The sequence below is a fragment of the Hyla sarda genome, chromosome 4, assembly GCF_029499605.1.
Source record: "Hyla sarda isolate aHylSar1 chromosome 4, aHylSar1.hap1, whole genome shotgun sequence".
Classification (NCBI taxonomy): domain Eukaryota; kingdom Metazoa; phylum Chordata; class Amphibia; order Anura; family Hylidae; genus Hyla; species Hyla sarda.
Genome location: NC_079192.1, coordinates 76773957 through 76794326, shown reverse-complemented (window position 1 = coordinate 76794326; position 20370 = coordinate 76773957). Strand labels below are relative to the sequence as shown.

Sequence of the window (20370 nt, the reverse complement as noted above, 5' to 3'; positions counted from 1 at the left end):
ATGTTGGGAGTTGTAGTTTTGCAACATCTGGAGGTCTGCAGGTTGAAGACCACTGCTCTAGAGCATACTGGAAGAATTCAAATTTTTTAATAGAAGTAATTTACAAATCTATTTAACGTTCTGGCACCAGTTGATTTTAAAGAAATAGTTTTCCACCAGAGTACTCCTTTTAAGCACTCCTTGCCCCATGACCATAATGATCGATGCCAACATGCCACTAATGAATTTATGCTTCCTAACCCTAATTTGGAGAGCTACAGATTAGGGAACACTGACCCTAAAATAACCTGTCCTCCTGGTAAAAACAATCTGTCCTTGCTCCCACGCTTCTTTGGGCTCCTCTGGTCAGGTCTAACTGCTGTGGATGCGGACAGTGCTACATGCTCCTGTACCACACAGCAAGCGCTCAACTGTTCAATTGTATTGGTCTCTTAAAGGGGTTATCCAGGAAAAAACTTTTTTTTTTTTTTATATATCAACTGGCTCCAAAAAGTTAAACAGATTTGTAAATTACTTTTATATTTTTTTTTTAATCCTTTCAGTACTTATGAGCTTCTGAAGTTAAGGTTGTTCTTTTCTGTCTAAATGACACGTGTCTCGGGAACCGCCCAGTTTAGAAGAGGTTTGCTATGGGGATTTGCTTCTAAACTGGGCGTTTCCCGAGACAGGTGTCATCAGAGAGCACTTAGACAGAAAAGAACAACCTTAACTTCAGAAGCTCATAAGTAATGAAAGGATTAAGATTTTTTAATCGAAGTAATTTACAAATCTGTTTAACTTTCTGGGGCCAGTTGAGATATATATATATATACAATGACCCCCCGACTTATGATGGCCCCGACATATGATCATTTCAACATATCTTGGCCTCTCAGAGCCCATCGTATGTTGAAGGCAGCATCGACATATGATGCTGCTGTGTGTCGGGGCCATCGTACAAACAACTATCTGACAGCGCTGACAACTTCAGCAACTGACAAATAGTTGTTTAATGTGCCCCGTGTGTCCCCTACTGCCTCCTGTTACTCACATGCTGTCCTGCTAACTCACGCAGGCTTCCACTGTGAGCTCCGTGTAAGCCCCCCCCCCCCCCAGTGCAGCCATAGCTAATAGCCTGCAGCATCTTGCTGCAGGCATCCAATGAGCTGCTCCCCTTCCTTTCCTATAGAGCTGTAGTCGGCAGGATCGTAATGGAGGACATTCTGTCCCCCCTGAAGGTATTTAAAGAACTGTACAGTACTGTATGCGATGTCACACATCACATACAATACATATACACACTATACACCCCATACATCAATGTTTCCCTATCAGTGTGCCTCCAGCTGTTGCAAAACTATAACTCCCAGCATGCCCAGACAGTCAGTGGCTGTACATGCATGCTGGGAGTTGTAGTTGTGCAACAGCTGGAGGCACCCTGGTTTGTTAAACACTCCCCATATACTCCACATACAATGGTCATCCCAGAACCAATTAGCAGTTTCCCATAGGGATATGTATTCAACATACAATGGTTCCGAGGCCCCAGAACCAATTACCATTTTTACATAGACATATGTACTCGACATATGATGGTTTCAACATATGATGGTTCTCCTGGAACCAATTAATATCATATGTTGAGGGACCACTGTATGTATATATATATATATATATATATATATATATTATATAAAAAAATTTAAGGAAGGACGATGCAATTGAATTTATGGACTGGATGGCACGTCCATCTTGTGGCAAGAGGGGCCCGTGGACCCTGCTAGCTAGTTAGCCAAGCTGCAGTTGCGACCCCTGTTGCTAGGTCACTGCTTTTAGGTGACTTTCTAAGGTGTATAGCAGCCTCCTGACTCTCTACTGAAGCGGCTTGCCACTTCTCTATGCATTGTGAACACATGAACATTGGGCCACGACATGAAGGTTCATGTGTATGGGGAGATCAGGAGAGCCAAAAGCTATTGAAAGAGTATGATCGCCTGGGGCCTGAATACAAGGACTACTGTGATCTACAGAACAAGTGTCCCAAATAACTAATTGGTAGTCACAAGGGTGCACCGCCTCTCCGGTTACTGTCTGTAGAATTGCCTGGGATAGCGGAGTACAGTGCTCCCCTATCTCCAGTAGCTCCCATACAGCTGCACACGTGACTATTGCTCTATTCTAACATTTTTAAGATTGCTGTGACCTCCGTGATCACATGCTTATTCCCTGTTCTGTGAATAAGGAGAGAAGTGCTAGTGGTGGGACAACCCCTTTTAATACGGCACCTTTTTGACCATTACGATAAGATAAAAACCGGTTGGAAATTCGTGTTGCAGTCAGTGATCACCCAGACAGATATGTGTACTAGTGATATAAAGCTGAGGGGTGTGACTACATTTCTAAGACCTTTTTATAAAAAAAACTAATAGCCAGCCCTAGTGGTGGCTCCCATATTGGGTTCTCATCCAACATTCTCAGAAATGGATGTTCATATGATTTGTGTTGGAGGCTACGTCCGCATTATTCTGCCGTCCTAGTGATCAAAAATACAGTGGTCCCTCAAGTTACAATATTAATTGGTTCTGGGACGACCATTGTATGTTGAAACCATCGTATGTTGAGACCATAACTCTATGGAAACCTGGTAATTGGTTCTAAAGGCACCAAAATGTCATCCAAAAATAGGAAAAAGTGAGAATAAGTAGATAACTAATAAAGATATAGCAAGTCCTTACATATAAAAGTAATAAAGATCTGCTGGGAGCTATAAATCACGGTCTATGTCAGTGTTTCCCAAGCAGGGAGTCGCCAACTGTTGCAAAACTACAACTCCCAGCATGCCCGGACAGCCAAAGGCTGTCCGGGCATGCTGGGAGTTGTAGTTTTGCAACAGCTGGGGCCACCCTGCTTGGGAAACACTGGTCTATGTAGAGGACAGGAGCTTCTTCGGGGTCCTGTACATCCAACGCAATGTCCTAAAAAAAAAAAAAAAAAAGTTACATGGAGCTGCCCTCACCTGGTGTCCAAAGGAGCACCTAACCCTGGTACAGGTAAATAGTACAGAACATGTAATACCTCCCTGTACTGTAGGGGGTGCTACCAGACACCAGTCAGTGCATGCACTTCAGTAATACAGGAGTTTTACCAGTGAAATGTCCATTCTCATTGGTCAGTTCATTGACACGTTTCACAGATCTGGACTGTCCATAGCATTGTATGTTGAGTCTGGTTTCAACTTACTATGGTCCAGAAAAGACCATTGTATGTTGAAACAATTGTAGGTTGAGGCCATTGTAAGTTGAGGAATCACTGTACGTGAGAACCCTAATAAACTTCATTATAATTCAGTGGGGCTCATCATGTGACATTGGGATCTGTCACACAATGGACCTTGCACAACATTCTGAGTGAACGCCATGACACACGTGAACAGTCTGAGTAACACCATTGTAAAGGGTTTTTACCTACTTTACTGAGAAAAGAACCACTGGGACCTGGTATGAAGCCCCTGCCTCATGACCACAATGGGGTCATTTCCTATAGTAAGTGCTCCTGATTGGAAGTAATTATGGACCTTAGATGTGGCTATTTTATAAAGTTGACTTTTCCTCCCTCACATTATTGCTGACTGAAAGAGAATCATTCATACCCCCTGTGCAGGCAGAGGAGTACCTCCCCATTAGAAAATGTTAACACATGAATGTATCCCCCACACTGTAACAGTGACCTATACTTAACCCTTCTTTCCTGTCTTCTGTTCTCCTCCCTAACCTCCTTGGCTCTGGGGGGGTTTAAAATGCCAACAGATCATTTTGGTTTGTTAAATTAAAACCATTCATGAACACAATGACTTCACCGGGAAAAGAGAATCCGTATGTGAGAGAAGCTTTACCCATGGAGCCTCAGGAAGGAATAAACCATTCTTCTATACCAATCCCATAGAATACTATTGGGTTGTCTTGCGGTACCAATCTGCTACCATCTAGACTAAATTGATATTTTACAATAGGGAATTGCTTTTCTGGCACATCCTTAGGATGGGTTCTAACTCTTATTGAAAAGACCAGGGGTATGGAGGCTTATTTTTCAGATCGGGCTCTTTGGTGAAGTATGCAAATTTTCCTCTGGAAGGACAACAACTATCTTGTACTACTCATATAGGTCCCTGCCTAAGGCGGCATTCACATCTCGGTTTTACACTACGGCTGGGGGAGGGGCAAATGGAAAAAGGAGACTTTTCCTTTATAGGCGGAAACTGATTTAGGGCTTCAGAGGAAACAAAAAATAAATAAAATCGCCATAATACTGATCTGATTCAAAAAGTGTCAGTACTGCCCCCGAGCTCTCCTCTAGAAGGACGGCGACTATCTCATTTTAGTCAAATCAGTCTCCTCTTAAAGGAAGAGTCATCTTTTTTATTTATTAATTTTTTTACTCCTGGAGGAACGTAAATATGCATACTGCCTGCCTGGCAAATAAGTTCCCATTCCCCTGATCTCTTTAAAGGGGTACTCCGGCGCTAAGACATCTTATCCCCTATCCAAAGGATAGGGGATAAGATGCCTGATCACGGGGGTCCTGTCTGATTACTGGTGATCATGGGGGGGCTGGAGCATTGTGACGTCACGGCCCCGCCACGTGTGACATCACGCCCCGCCTCCTCAACGCAAGGGCAATGGGAGGAGGCGTGACAGCTGTCACGCCCCCTCCCATAGCCTTGCATTGCATTCCTTCCAGTACTTATCAGCTACTGTATAATACAGAGGAAGTTCTTTTCTTTTTTGAATTTCTTTTGTCTGACCACAGTTCTCTCTGCTGACACCTCTGTCAGTAATTGTCCAGAGCAGGAGCAAATCCCCATAGCAAACCTCTCCTGCATCGGACAGTTCCTGACATGGACAGAGGTGTCAGCAGGGAGCACTGTGGTCAGACATAAAAGAAAAGAACTTCCTCTGTATTATACAGCAGCTGATAAGTACAGGAAGGATTAAGATTTTTAAATAGAAGTAATTTACATATCTGTTTAACTTTCCGGCACCAGTTGATTTAAAACTAAATGTTTTCCACCGGAGTACCCCTTTAACCCTTGACACAGCAGGGTACTGAATAGTCATGCCCTCAATTTTGCACCATAATTTAATTTTGAATTATTTTTTCTTTTTACAGAGCAAGAAAACCTGGATTTAGATATTGAATTTGAGGTTCACTTGGGAATTGCACACACCCGTTGGGCCACTCATGGAGAGCCCAGCCCTACAAACAGTCACCCGCAACGCTCTGACAAGAACAATGGTATGTAACCTACCCACTATATACTGTCAACATGGCAAATCAAGTTTAACATTATTTATAAGCTAAGCTGCATGCACATAACACTCCACCTAAATGTTACACCTTTCTGAAAGGCTCAACTACATTCCTATATTAGTAATACTTGTATACTGCCTCTATATCCTGGCCAGTAGTAACTTACATGCTATGGTTATACTGGTCAGATGAACACCAGCCATTATTCCACTGGTTTCTGTTGAGAATAGTCGGCAAGCTTGTTGTCAGACACACAGCTAGCTGTTTAGCTGAGCTCTTATAATGTAATGGAAGAATTAGATTTAGGGTCTATTCACACGGCGGAAATGGGCTTTCATTTCAGGCGGAACTCCGCCCTTAGAGACCTTTTTCAGAGCACAAGCATTGATCTAGCAAGAAATGCTGGGTGATCTTGTCTTTGAAGCTTGCAAATCTATTAAAAAATCTTAATCCTTTCTGTACTTATGACCTGCTGAAGTTGAGTTGTTCTTTTCTGTCTAAGTGCTCTCCGATGACACGTGTCTCGGGAACTGTCCAGAGTAGAAACAAATCCCCATAGCAAACCTCTTCTACTCTGTGCAGTACCCGAGACAAGCAGAGATGTCAGCAGAGAGCACTGTTGCCAGACAGAAAAGAACAACTCAACTTCAGCAGCTGATAATTATTGGAAGGATTAAGATTTTTTTAATAGAAGAAATTTACAAATCTGTTTAATTTTCTGGAGCCAGTGGATATATAAAAAAAAGTTTTTTCCCCCTGGAATACCCCTTTTAATACAGCCTGCAGCTATGTAGTATAGCAGGCTGTAACTTGAGAGTCATGCAATGTATTTTAACAGTCACTGCACTCTATATGGCCTGCCTACGCTACTATACTTGTAGTGGATGTATATTTTATAGATGTATATTTTAGAGATGTCTATACTTGTAGTAGATGTATATTTTATAGATGTATATTTTATAGATGTCTATACTTGTAGTAGATGTATATTTTATAGATGTCTATACTTGTAGTAGATGTATATTTTATAGATGTATATTTTATAGATGTCTATACTTGTAGTAGATGTATATTTTATAGATGTCTATACTTGTAGTAGATGTATATTTTATAGATGTCTATACTTGTAGTAGATGTATATTTTATAGATGCCTATACTTGTAGTGGATGTATATTTTATAGATGCCTATACTTGTAGTAGATGTATATTTTATAGATTCCTATACTTGTAGTGGATGTATATTTTATAGATGCCTATACTTGTAGTAGATGTATATTTTATAGATGCCTATACTTGTAGTAGATGTATATTTTATAGATGTCTATACTTGTAGTAGATGTATATTTTATAGATGCCTATACTTGTAGTAGATGTATATTTTATAGATTCCTATACTTGTAGTGGATGTATATTTTATAGATGCCTATACTTGTAGTAGATGTATATTTTATAGATTCCTATACTTGTAGTGGATGTATATTTTAGAGATGTCTATACTTGTAGTAAATGTATATTTTATAGATGCCTATACTTGTAGTAGATGTATATTTTATAGATGCCTATACTTGTAGTAGATGTATATTTTATAGATGCCTATACTTGTAGTAGATGTATATTTTATAGATTCCTATACTTGTAGTGGATGTATATTTTATAGATGCCTATACTTGTAGTAGATGTATATTTTATAGATTCCTATACTTGTAGTGGATGTATATTTTAGAGATGTCTATACTTGTAGTAAATGTATATTTTATAGATGCCTATACTTGTAGTAGATGTATATTTTATAGATGCCTATACTTGTAGTAGATGTATATTTTATAGATGTCTATACTTGTAGTAGATGTATATTTTATAGATTCCTATACTTGTAGTAGATGTATATTTTATAGATGCCTATACTTGTAGTGGATGTATATTTTATAGATGCCTATACTTGTAGTAGATGTATATTTTAGAGATGTCTATACTTGTAGTAGATGTATATTTTATAGATGCCTATACTTGTAGTAGATGTATATTTTATAGATGCCTATACTTGTAGTGGATGTATATTTTATAGATGTATATTTTATAGATGCCTATACTTGTAGTAGATGTATATTTTATAGATGCCTATACTTGTAGTGGATGTATATTTTATAGATGTATATTTTATAGATGCCTATACTTGTAGTGGATGTATATTTTAGAGATGTCTATACTTGTAGTGGATGTATATTTTATAGATGTCTATACTTGTAGTAGATGTATATTTTATAGATGCCTATACTTGTAGTAGATGTATATTTTATATATTTTATAGATGTCTATGTCTAAATAGTTTATTCCAGATTGGGGTAATAACGTTCAGGGATTTATGGCTTCCAGTCATGCTACTTTCTCCTTTTTGCCATGTTTTCTGGCATCAATTACATGACCTGCCTCCCTGCAGGGGTGAACAGATGTGTTCAGTGTGTAGTATCGGGGCCCTCCGTTCTGCATACACAGAGGATTTGTGGCTTTCGTACGTGAAATGAGCAGGAACATAAATATACAGACTTGTATGTACCTCACATGTGGCCTCCAGATTTCTCTGCTTCACATCGTTCATCATGAAGTGTTTTTTTAAGCTAAAGTAAATGACGTCCTATTTCTTCCCCCTTCTTGTAGAGTTCATCGTCATCCACAATGGAATCATCACAAACTATAAGGACCTGAAGAAGTTTTTGGTAAGTTGTTTCATCCTGGGCCCAAGGATCTCTAGTACCATAAAATGTTCCAAACTCCTAGTTCCATGGAAGGAGTGCTCGCTTAAAAGAGAATTTAGTGTGTATTCACAACTAAGGTTAAACCCTATCAAAAACTTTCGGGCTATCCTTCATATAACATAGAGATAGGCATAAGGCTATCCTTCTTATAAGATAGGGATAGGCATAAGGCTATCCTTCATATAACATAGAGATAGGCATAAGGCTATCCTTCTTATAAGATAGTGATAGGCATAAGGCTATCCTTCATATAAGATAGAGATAGGCATAAGGCTATCCTTCATATAAGATAGTGATAGGCATAAGGCTATCCTTCATATAAGATAGTGATAGGCATAAGGCTATCCTTCATATAAGATAGGGATAGGTATAAGGCTATCCTTCATATAAGATAGAGATAGGCATAAGGCTATCCTTCATATAAGATAGTGATAGGCATAAGGCTATCCTTCATATAAGATAGTGATAGGCATAAGGCTATCCTTCATATAAGATAGTGATAGGCATAAGGCTATCCTTCATATAAGATAGAGATAGGCATAAGGCTATCCTTCATATAAGATAGTGATAGGCATAAGGCTATCCTTCATATAAGATAGTGATAGGCATAAGGCTATCCTTCATATAAGATAGGGATAGGTATAAGGCTATCCTTCATATAAGATAGAGATAGGCATAAGGCTATCCTTCATATAAGATAGTGATAGGCATAAGGCTATCCTTCATATAAGATAGTGATAGGCATAAGGCTATCCTTCATATAAGATAGTGATAGGCATAAGGCTATCCTTCATATAAGATAGTGATAGGCATAAGGCTATCCTTCATATAAGATAGTGATAGGTATAAGGCTATCCTTCATATAAGATAGAGATAGGTATAAGGTTATCCTTCATATAAGATAGGGATAGGCATAAGGCTATCCTTCATATAAGATAGGGATAGGCATAAGGCTATCCTTCATATAAGATAGTGATAGGCATAAGGCTATCCTTCATATAAGATAGTGATAGGCATAAGGCTATCCTTCATATAAGATAGTGATAGGCATAAGGCTATCCTTCATATAAGATAGTGATAGGCATAAAGCTATCCTTCATATAAGATAGTGATAGGCATAAGGCTATCCTTCATATAAGATAGAGATAGGTATAAGGTTATCCTTCATATAAGATAGGGATAGGCATAAGGCTATCCTTCATATAAGATAGGGATAGGCATAAGGCTATCCTTCATATAAGATAGGGATAGGCATAAGGCTATGCTTCATATAAGATAGAGATAGGCATAAGACTATCCTTCATATAAGATAGAGATAGGTATAAGGTTATCCTTCATATAAGATAGTGATAGGCATAAGGTTATCCTTCATATAAGATAGGGATAGGTATAAGGTTATCCTTCATATAAGATAGGGTCAGAGGCTATTCATATTATTCAGGATATTGAGCAGACTAGATGGGCCAAAAAGTGTTTCCCAACCATCGAGCCTCCAGCTTTTGCAAAACTACACCTCCCAGCATGCCCAGACGGCAAACAGCTGGAAGTCCACTCTCTGTAGACTACTGCCTTCATACTGAATGCTCCCACGGAGAAGATCAGTGACGATTCCCCACATGAACAGTAAGTTAGAAGTGATGTATGCATTGTATTGCCATGAACTATACCTGGTATCATTGTTTTGCAGGAGAGCAAAGGCTACGAGTTTGAATCTGAGACTGACACAGAAACTATAGCTAAACTTGCCAAGTATATGTACGACAATCGTGAGAATGATGGCATCAGCTTCGCCACCCTTGTAGAGCGAGTCATCCAGCAGCTGGTAAGCATAGCCTCCACTTACTGTAGATCTGCTGGGGAGAAAGTAAGGGCACATTCACATTGCCGCCATGCTCCGCTAAAGGGAGAACCATCGCTGAGGCCATCAGGACTGCGTGTCCTATGACAGTGTGAACAGGGTCTAAATATGTCATTTGTCCTTTCTTACTGGCCATACATGAGATCGATATTGAACAAGCTCTTTGAGTTCAGTTAATTGTGTATACGTGTGGCCTCTGCACTGTCCCCTGATAGCAGAAGGCCAGATCTCCGGAAAGCTGGGTGACAATCATTACAAATACCACAGGGGTTGTTTCCCAGCTTTTTCTTTCTTTTTAAAGCAAATCTGATTATTTATTAATGAACTGACATATCCATGACTAGAATTGAGCATATTTGAATGAATCTCAGTCTAATGGATCGCCCATTGATTAACTCAATATTTTAAGTTTTCATGTACAGTGGTCCCTCAAGTTACAATATTAATTGGTTCTGGGAAGACCATTGTATGTTGAGACCAGAACTCTATGGAAACCTGGTACTTGGTTCTAAAGGCACCAAAATGTCATCCAAAAATAGGAAAAAGTGATGACTAAAGAAAAATAAGTAGATAAGTAATATAGATAAAGCAAATCCTTACATATAAAAGTAATAAAGATCTGCTGGGAGCTGTAATCACTGTCTATGTCAGTGTTTCCCAACCAGGTGCCTCCAGCTGTTGCAAAACTACAACTCCCAGCATGCCCGGACAGCCAAAGGCTGTCCGGGCATGCTGGGAGTTGTAGTTTTGCAACAGCTGGGGACACCCTGCTTGGGGAAACACTGGTCTATGTAGAGGACAGGAGCTTCTTCGGGGTCCTGTACAGTACGCACAATGGGGGAGATTTATCAAAATCTGTCCAAAGGAAAAGTTGCTGGGTTACCCATAGCAACCAATCAGATCGCTTCTTTCATTTTTGAAAAGGCCTGTGAAAAATGAAAGAAGTGATCTGATTGGTTGCTATGGGCAACTGGACAACACTTTCTCTGCACTGGTTTTGATAAATCTCCCCCAATGTCCTTAAAAAGTAATAGAGCCGCCCTTACCTGGTGTCCTAAGGAGCAGCTAACCCTGGTACAGGTAAAGTGTACAGAACATGTAATACCTCCCTGTACTGTAGGGGGCGCTACCAGACACCAGTCAGTGCATACACTTCAGTAATACAGGTGTTTTACCAGTGAAATGTCCATTCTGATTGGTCAGTTCTTCCAGCCATTGACACGTTTCACAGATCTGGACTGTCTGTACATTGTATGTTGAGTCTGGTTTTAACTTACGATGGTCCAGAATAGACCATTGTATGTTGAAACTATTGTATGTTGAGGCCATTGTAATTTGAGGGATCACTGTATATTGATCTCCTATGCCTTTATTCTGACCGCCATCCTCTTGCTCTATCTAACAGGAAGGTGCCTTTGCTCTAGTATTTAAGAGTGTGCACTATCCCGGCCAGGCTGTTGGAACCAGGTAACCTTTTTTGTTTTTGTTTTAATTACATAAGTCTATTTGTCATCTCCTTGTCATCCTAATGCTAATCCTGTAATTGCTTTCTAGGAGGGGTAGCCCACTTTTGATGGGTGTACGGAGCGAGCACAAGCTTTCTACTGATCACATCCCGATCCTGTACCGCTCAGGTAAATATACATTGCTGAACCCAAGCCAGGCTATAAAGGCACCTACCGCACTGGCTTTATTAACTTCAGTGCAAGTACTGTGCGGCCTTGGCACTAATACCATGGGGCATGGACATCACTTATAGGCACCATTAAAGGGGTATTCCAGGCAAAAACTTTTTTTATATATATCAACTGGCTCCAGAAAGTTAAACAGATTTGTAAATTACTCCTATTAAAAAATCTTAATCCTTTCAGTACTTATGAGCTTCTGAAGTTAAGGTTGTTCTTTTCTTTCTAAGTGCTCTCTGATGACACCTGTCTCGGGAAACGCCCAGTTTAGAAGCAAATCCCCATAGCAAACCTCTTCTAAACTGGGCGTTTCCCGAGACACGTGTCATCAGAGAACACGTAGACAGAAAAGAACAACCTTAAAGGGTAGCTCCCACCATCCTATTTTTTTTTTCTGTCCCTGCCTATTGCACATCTATCCCTAACCCCCTCCCTGCTTTAAATTTTTATTTTTACTATATTAAAAATGCTTTTTGTCTGCCTGGCAATATGCTCACTACCAGGCAGACTTCCCCAGCAGGCACCGCGTCACTGATGCCTGCTGGGGGGGACTTCCGCCCTTAGTTCATCTACACAGGGTGCCTCCAGATGTTTCATCACTACAACTCCCAGCTTGCCCTGACATCTATTGGCTGTCAGGGCATGCTGGGAGTTGTAGTATTGAAACAGCTGGAGGCACCTTGTGTAGATAAACTATTAGTTACATGCGGCGCTAGCCCGGCCGCATCGGTCCTTTTTCAGGCGTGATGTCACGCCAGGCTGCAGCCGGCCACTAGGAGGGAGACCCCTAGTGGCCGGTTTTCAAATGTAAATTAAACTATTTTAATTAAAAAAAAAATAATAAAAGTATATTAGAGATATGTTGTAGTACATAAGTACTACAACATATCAAAAAATAAAGTTGGTGACAGTGCCCATTTAACTTCAGAAGCTCATAAGTACTGAAAGGATTAAGATTTTTTTAATAGAAGTAATTTACAAATCTGTTTCACTTTCTGGAGCCAGTTGAGATATATATATATATATATATATATATATATATATATATATATATATATAAAAATTTTTTTTTTGCCTGGAATACCCCTTTAACACAATGGCTGCCTCCATGGGCTTTGGAAAACAATACAGGGAAAATATCTTGCGTTTATTTTTATTTTTTTTTATTAACAAAAAGGCTGCCATCGGCTAAGCATGTCTAGATATTGCTTTCTATTGACCCCTGATATCAAGTAGAGCACCATTGAAAATGTATGATTTTGGGTGGGGGAGGGGGGATTATATAAGTGTATGTTGTCTTTATTAATTATTGCTAATTTTTCATAATTGATGCTTAGTTACAATCGCCATTGTGTCATTGTAACCCGTACTATTACCGTCCTCTGTCAGTCTTCTGCTGTTGTGTTTAGGTGGCTGTGCATACCGGCGTATGTGACATATGCATTCAGAGGGCTGCAATGCATAGTTTGCCTGTGTGTCTTTGATGTGTTGTCTGATTCGTGCTGTCGCATTTCTCATTGTCATTTTCAGTGTCACAAAGCAGCGATTATCCTCTAGAGGGACTCTCCATTGTATTGGATGAAGGTGCCCGTCCAGTCTCGTATTATAAACCTTCTCTTAGAAAGAGACTATATTCATATTATCGGTTTCTGGTACTGTTCTCCATGCAGGTTAATCCATGTGATATAGATTATAGACCTTACTGTCTAACATCAATTACCCCCATGAAGAATAAAACTTACATTGAAAAGATTAATACATTTACACTCTGTGCTCATGTCTTGTCCTGAGCAGAGTTGAATCCTATTTATGCTTGGTGCAGTTCCCATTTTGAACACTAGGTGCTGCTCTTGCCTCACAAACTGGGTTAATTTACTCAATTAGTCCAAAACTTTGGAAATTGACAGTAACCACTATGAATTGCTCCCTTTTCTCCCTGTAGATCCCAGATTTTTTTCAACTGGTTACAGAAAAATATCCCTAGAAACTGAAATTTTAAGGGATAAAGTGTTTCAGAGAATAGTTGGTGGCACACTGCTAGGGTTACCTATTGCAGGAAGAACATGTTACGTAGCATACATTCTGCCCTTACATTGTTGGAAACCGTACCAGAACAAAAACCAAAAACCAAAAAGTTCTTTGCCTTTTCTATTCCTCTCGGGGCATGTGAATCAGATCATGATATTTTTCTTCTTTATTGCTTTTCAGGGTATTTTTTGCATTTGCTAAATTAATGGAAGGACCTATATATGAGTAAACTAATCACGTAATGCTATGAACTGCAAGCTCTTATAACCCCTCCGTTTCTTATGTCGTGGAATTGGCTAGGCAGTCGCACGTAGACTGCCTGGCACCCAGCTGGTACATTGTGGGTATAGTAACACATCTGCCAGTCCCTCATAGAGGATGCTGTATATATGTATAGAACGATTTCCAATCAAATTATTAGTCTTGCATCTTGCATTGACAACATGGTACAGTATATACCTAACCTAAAAGACTATCGGAATTATGAGCGAGTAACCGTTCATCCTGAACTTACTAGAATGTAAAACAAAAGTAGGTTCATTGCAGACCATTCTAACTATGGCAGCCAATTTATAGCCATCCATGCCCTGTGTACCAGTCTGGGGTAGAAGTCTTTACCACAACATAACTTGAATGCCCGAACGCTTTCCATTCCAGCCTCTGCTATGTTTCCTGCTACAAGCTGCATTTCTTCCAGTTGCGCTGAATTTTTCAGGACTCTTCTTGCCCTTCTATTACTATCTCTTCTTCAACATAACTAACAGCAAAAACAACTTTGTTTTTTCTTTTCTTCACTTTTGCAGGCATGGATAAGAAAGGAAGCTGCTCCATGACCAGAGTGGACAGCACAACCTGCCTGTTCCCTGTGGATGAGAAAGCTGTGGAGTATTACTTTGCATCAGATGCCAGGTTAGAGCAGTGTCATGTTTTTAAGTGGGGGCTCATTCTGGGTCGGTGACCTCATGTAGTCTGTCATAACTTTTGGGTTTATGACTGTGTATACATGGTGTAGTTTAAAGAGGTACTCTGCCCCTAGACTTAGCCAAAGGATAGGCGATAAGATGTCTGATCGTGGGGGTCCCGTCACTGGGGACCCCCACCATTTCCCTGCAGCACACGGCGTTCGTTTAGAGCTTCGGGTGGAGCGCCGGAGGCTTGTGATGTCAAGGCCACGCCCCCTCAATGCAAGTCTATGGGAGGGGGCGTGAGGTCTGTCATTTGCTCCGTGCACTGGATGTCTGGGGAGCCGCAGCAGAGATCATGGGGGTTCCCAGATGCGGGACCCCCACGATCAGACATCTTATCCCCTATCCTTTGATAGGGGATAAGATGTCTAGGGGAGGAGTACCCCTTTAAGCAACCCGATTTGGTAAGCTGGAGTTGTACACACATGCCATGCTTGGTATCTGCCATCCTCAAGTTAGTTCACATGCCAAACAAACCACTATTCCTGTGGATCCCATTGTTAACATGTTGCGTAACTACATTGTCTATGTGAAACAAAAACCCACACATTGCTTGTTTTGCAGCGCGGTCATTGAACACACCAACAGAGTGATCTACCTTGAAGACGATGATGTGGCTGCTGTTGTGGAGGGACGTCTCTCTATCCACCGCATTAAGAGAAGTGCAGGAGATCACCCAGCGCGTGCCATTCAGACTCTGCAGATGGAGCTGCAGCAGATCATGAAGGGTAAGGTTCAGACGGGCAATGTTTGGGTGGATAACATTGATCAATGATTCTGGAGCTTGACTGCACATGCCTGGATCTCAGGCACAGAGCAGTCATATGGCGATCGGACACCAGGAGGCAGATAGAGGTACCCTCCTTGTGTCCTCCAGCTCTTTGGGACGCATTTGTCCCGAACAGCCCACTGAGCTAGCCGGGAGTAGTTTACTTTAATTTTAGATGCGGCTATCAACTTTGAACGCCGTTGTCTAAAGGGTTAATAGCGCGTGGAAACGCGATCAGTGCCGCACGCTATTAGCCACAGGTCCCGGCCGTTCTTGACTCGCATTAAAGAAAGAGAGAGGACTCAGTGCGTGCAGGTACTCCCTGGGTCCTTAAGTGGTTAAAGTGTTTGCGGGGGGGGTTGTCCAAATTGAAAGTCCTTAGAACATGACTGAGAACATATGTCAAGCCAGAAAGATCCCCAAAAGGAAAGATTTCTGGTTTGGCATACATTCTCAGGCATACACTAAGGAGAAGCTACCTTTTTAAAAGGTGGCATCAGAGAGCTGCTTTGCTTATTGTTTCTGACCTAAAGGTTAACTAATTGTTTATTACTAATTACATTTAGACACTAGAATTTTTTCCGTAGAACAATTATAAGACTAATAATAAAGAATTACTTATTGGGGAACCTTAATGATATAGGTTATAGGTATAGGTTAGGGAGGGTCTGCAGGGGAGAGGTCAGAATGAAGAATGAGGTGCAGCATGATGGGGTGTGATGTTAGGCTATAAGACAAAGAGAACAGAAGAGACGACTTAGTGTCAGTTTATAGGTCGGGAGGAGTGATTTGTGACTTTGAATGTGAGTGCAGGATACATGAGTGTAGCACTCTGCTGCTCTCCATTATAAGCTTTTCTTGCAGGGCCGTGAATACTTATGGCTTACTTTCTCTTGTTTGACTTACAGGCAACTTCAGCTCCTTCATGCAGAAAGAAATCTTCGAGCAGCCGGAGTCAGTTGTCAACACCATGAGAGGACGCGTGAACTTTGATGACCTAACAGGTAAAATCATCCGACTGTTGTTTTACAGGGGCCTTCTACATATTTAGCCTAAATAAGGGATCAAGGGAAAAACTGGTTTCCGAATCTTTATCTTAGTTACTACTTTAGTGATGTATATTATTGTTGTTATTGATATTATTATTTTGTTATACCGTATATACTCGAGTATAAGCCGACCCGAATATAAGCCGAGGCCCCTAATTTTACCCCAAAAACCCAGGAAAATGTATTGATTCGACTATAAGCCTAGGGTGGGAAATACATCATGCCCCCCCCCCTTCATCATCACTGCCTGTCAATCCCTTCATCAGTGGTCTTCAACCTGCGGACCTCCAGATGTTGCAAAACTACAACTTCCACCATGCCCGGACAGCTGGTCCGGGCCACCTATGCTGCAGGGACCGTCCAGTGGGGATGGTTAGTCGTCCGTGCTGTCCATTTTCACCGGGGGGGGGGCTCTTCTCCGCGCTTCGGGTCCGGACCAGTGACGTTGTCTTGACGACGACGCACAGGGACGTTGCGCATGAACGTCCCTGTGCGTCGTCGTCAAGGCAATTTCAGTACTCTGGGGCCGAGCCCGAAGCGTGGAGAAGAGGGCCCCCATGGTGAAAATGGACAGCCCGGAACGACTAACCATCCCCACCGGACGGTCCCTGCAGCATAGGTGGCCCGGACCAGCTCGCCCTAACTTCCCGCTGAGGGGAGGGGAGTACAAAACAAAAGGGGGGTCTGGATGATGACGAAGGCCGCAGTGGTCTTCAACCTGCGGACCTCCAGAGGTTTCAAAACTACAACTCCCAGCATGCATGCTGGGAGTTGTAGTTTTGCAACATCTGGAGGTCCGCAGGTTGAAGACCACTGATGAAAGGATTGACAGGCAGAGAGTTCACTCGAGTATAAGCTGAGGGGGGGGGGGGCGTTTTCAGCACGAAAAATCGTGCTGAAAAGCTCTGCTTATACTCGAGAGTGTGTGTGTGTGTGTATGTATGCGTGTGTATGTGTATATATATTTATATTTATATTTGTTTATTAATTTTTTTACAGTGATTTTGGGAGGTCTGAAGGATCACCTAAAAGAAATCCAGAGATGTCGGCGACTGATACTCATTGCCTGTGGTACTAGTTACCATGCTGGAGTGGCTGTACGTATTCGGCTTTTTTGTTTTATGGGCTAAACACTGTGTAACTAATTTCTTATTAAGGTAGGATCATATGTGCTGTATTTTGCTGCATATTTGTTGCTGCTTTTTTTTCCCTACTCATTAAAGTCAATGGGTAGCAAAATCAACTGCAGAAAATGTGCAGCAATATACGGCATGCGTGCCTCTACCCTAACGGTGAATTATATTAAAATGCAATTCATTGTAGATGTCTCGGCAGGGGAAACAGTGGCTTAAGATAGAAAAGCTGAGCACTGATTTCTGGTATATCCCCTTTATCGTAAATATTGTTATGCTAGTAGGAATATGGTATGTCTACAGATTAATACATTGAAAAAAGGGTTAATGTTGGTTGATTTAAATGAAAAAATTCTGTTGAATTTTGGGGTTTACTTCCACACTTTGCTAATTCTTTTAGCTCCATGTTCTGTAATGTGTGTTTTTTGGTGTGTGGAGTTTGGTGGTTTTTATTTTTATTTTATTTTTTATTTTTTTATTTCTCTTGTGTTTTTTGAGTTTATTTTGCACTAGTTAGTTATTTTTATTCTTCGTTTCTAAATGAAAATGTTTGTCGTTACTGCATTTTACACTGTATTCATGATAAATTGGGTTGTATTAAAACTACTCCTAAAGGGGCTTGTGCTCAATGTAGCACCACAAAGTACACACAATTTTGTGGTAATTTTAAGGTAAACTGCGCGTTTCTGGGCTGTATAACAACTATTGCAGCTCTGCCTCCTCATGTACGAGTATCCTAAGGACTAATTCACATTACCAAATGTTCACCTGGAGATAGAGTAAGCTGATGCTGGGACCACTCGGAGACATGTTCATTTTTCCGGCAGAGTCTGAGGTCCGCTGGGAAATTCCATAATGTGAATGGTGTGGCAAAATCCCATTGAAAATGGGAGGCTGCTGCACCTTTAGGAAAATACATAATTTGAATGGTTCCTAACTAGTAAAAGGCAAGTGTACCATCTAGAAGGTGTAGACCAGTGTTTCCCAACCAGGGTGCCTCAAGCTGTTGCAAAATTACAACTCCCAGCGTTCCCGGACAGCCGAAGGCTGTCCGGGCATGCTGGGAGTTGTAGTTTTGCAACAGCTGGAGGCACCCTGGTTGGGGAAACACAGGTGTAAAACACTATTAAAAGTGATATAACCGGTAACGCCACATTGTGAACAATCCCCATGTGTTTCGACTACTAGCCTATGATCTCATTTGCGCCATGATTAAGATCATGAACTAATGGCTGAAATGCGTTGGCATTCACAAAGGGGTGTTACTACTTGTTCTGATTTGTATTCTGTCCATCTGTCTTTAAAAAAAAACAAAAAAAAAAAAAAAACCCTATACCTCGCTGGAATAATCATTGCTGACAGCGTGTCTCCTCTTCCACAGACCCGCCAGATTTTAGAAGAGCTGACAGAACTGCCAGTCATGGTGGAGCTGGCTAGTGACTTTTTGGACAGGAACACCCCTGTCTTCAGAGATGACGTGTGCTTTTTCATTAGCCAGTCAGGTAAGCCGGTCATGGAATATTGGTCGTTCTCTTACTTGAAAGGCCCTTGCCCAGTCTTTTGTCTAGTCAGTGGTCTCCAAACTGTGGACCTCCAGCTGCTGGGAGTTGTAGTTTTACAAAAACTGGAGCTCCATAGTTTGGAGACCACTGGTCTAGGTAATCTCAATTGTGCTATGGGATTTACCATATATTGTTTCCACAGGAGAAACAGCAGACACCTTACTTGCCCTGCGTTACTGCAAAGAACGTGGTGCCCTGACTGTAGGAATCACCAACACTGTTGGCAGCTCCATCTCACGAGAGACCGACTGTGGGGTTCACATTAATGCCGGACCTGAGATTGGTGTGGCCAGCACAAAGGTGAGCACTGACCTGACGGTTATGGAGTAAGATGGGATAGAGTGCCTGCTCGGATTTACCAGATGTGATCAGTGTGGCACATTACATCATAGATCTCTATATTTATGTGGGAAGTCAAGGCAGTAACTATGTAACTAAAGAATTACTTTTGGCACACCAGATCTTTCTGTTGATGTAGGACAGTGTTTCCCAACCAGGGTGCCTCCAGCTGTTGTGAAACTACAACTCCCAGCATGCCCGGACAGCCTTCGGCTGTCCGGGCATCCTGGGAGTTGTAGTTTCGCAACAGCTGGAGGCACCCTGGTTGGGAAACACTGATGTAGGAGATGGTGCGGTAGTGTGCATAGTACAGTGTCTCTATACGTATAGTCCTCCATAAATTGTTTAACCTGTATCTGTTAGATTATCACGTACATGCTTTTTAATACTGATGCGTTCTCTTTTCCAGGCATATACTAGTCAGTTTGTGTCTCTTGTCATGTTTGCACTCATGGTTTGTGATGACCGCATATCTATGCAGGGCAGACGCAAAGAGATTATGAATGGTCTGAAGATCTTACCAGGTAAGATGGTCCCTCCTGTGCTGGATATTACTTTTTGCACTTTTAGTATGTCTTTTTACTATTGCTTTTCTTTGGTGCGTTTTATATACTAAAGCTGGTCATATACAGCTATGTCTTCCGATCCCTGCTCCCAATACCTGCGCGTTCATCCAAGTAAAGGTTTGTGGGGGAGGGCATGTTGTAATTCAACTACCCCATCCAGAAAAGTAGGGAGGCCACCCTACACATAAGATGGTCAGCCACTAATAATCTAATCTATATGGCCATCTTAAAGGGGTACTCTGCCCTTAGACATCTTATCCCCTATCCAAAGGATCTGGAATAAGATGTCTGATCGCAGGGATCCCACCGCTGGCTACCCCCTGCTGCACCCGGGCGTTCGTTTAGTGTTGGGTGCAGCGCCAGAGGCTAGTAACGT

At 41.4% G+C, this 20370-nt stretch overlaps 1 protein-coding gene across 2 annotated transcripts in view; it reads left to right on the top strand.

The window, feature by feature from the left end:
* The window catches only part of LOC130368114 (glutamine--fructose-6-phosphate aminotransferase [isomerizing] 1), a 52375-nt gene that overhangs the window by 26275 nt on the left and 5730 nt on the right, over positions 1–20370 (top strand). The window contains exons 4-16 of one of the 2 annotated variants that reach the window (XM_056571415.1): positions 5146–5271; positions 7943–8001; positions 9728–9862; positions 11304–11365; positions 11453–11532; positions 13114–13167; positions 14415–14520; positions 15141–15304; positions 16254–16349; positions 17394–17491; positions 18909–19029; positions 19232–19389; positions 19838–19952. In XM_056571415.1, coding sequence (XP_056427390.1) covers positions 5146–5271; positions 7943–8001; positions 9728–9862; positions 11304–11365; positions 11453–11532; positions 13114–13167; positions 14415–14520; positions 15141–15304; positions 16254–16349; positions 17394–17491; positions 18909–19029; positions 19232–19389; positions 19838–19952 — 1374 coding nt within the window. The remainder of the gene's footprint in view (positions 1–5145; positions 5272–7942; positions 8002–9727; positions 9863–11303; positions 11366–11452; positions 11533–13113; positions 13168–14414; positions 14521–15140; positions 15305–16253; positions 16350–17393; positions 17492–18908; positions 19030–19231; positions 19390–19837; positions 19953–20370) is intronic. The other variant, XM_056571416.1, reaches the window with a different exon arrangement.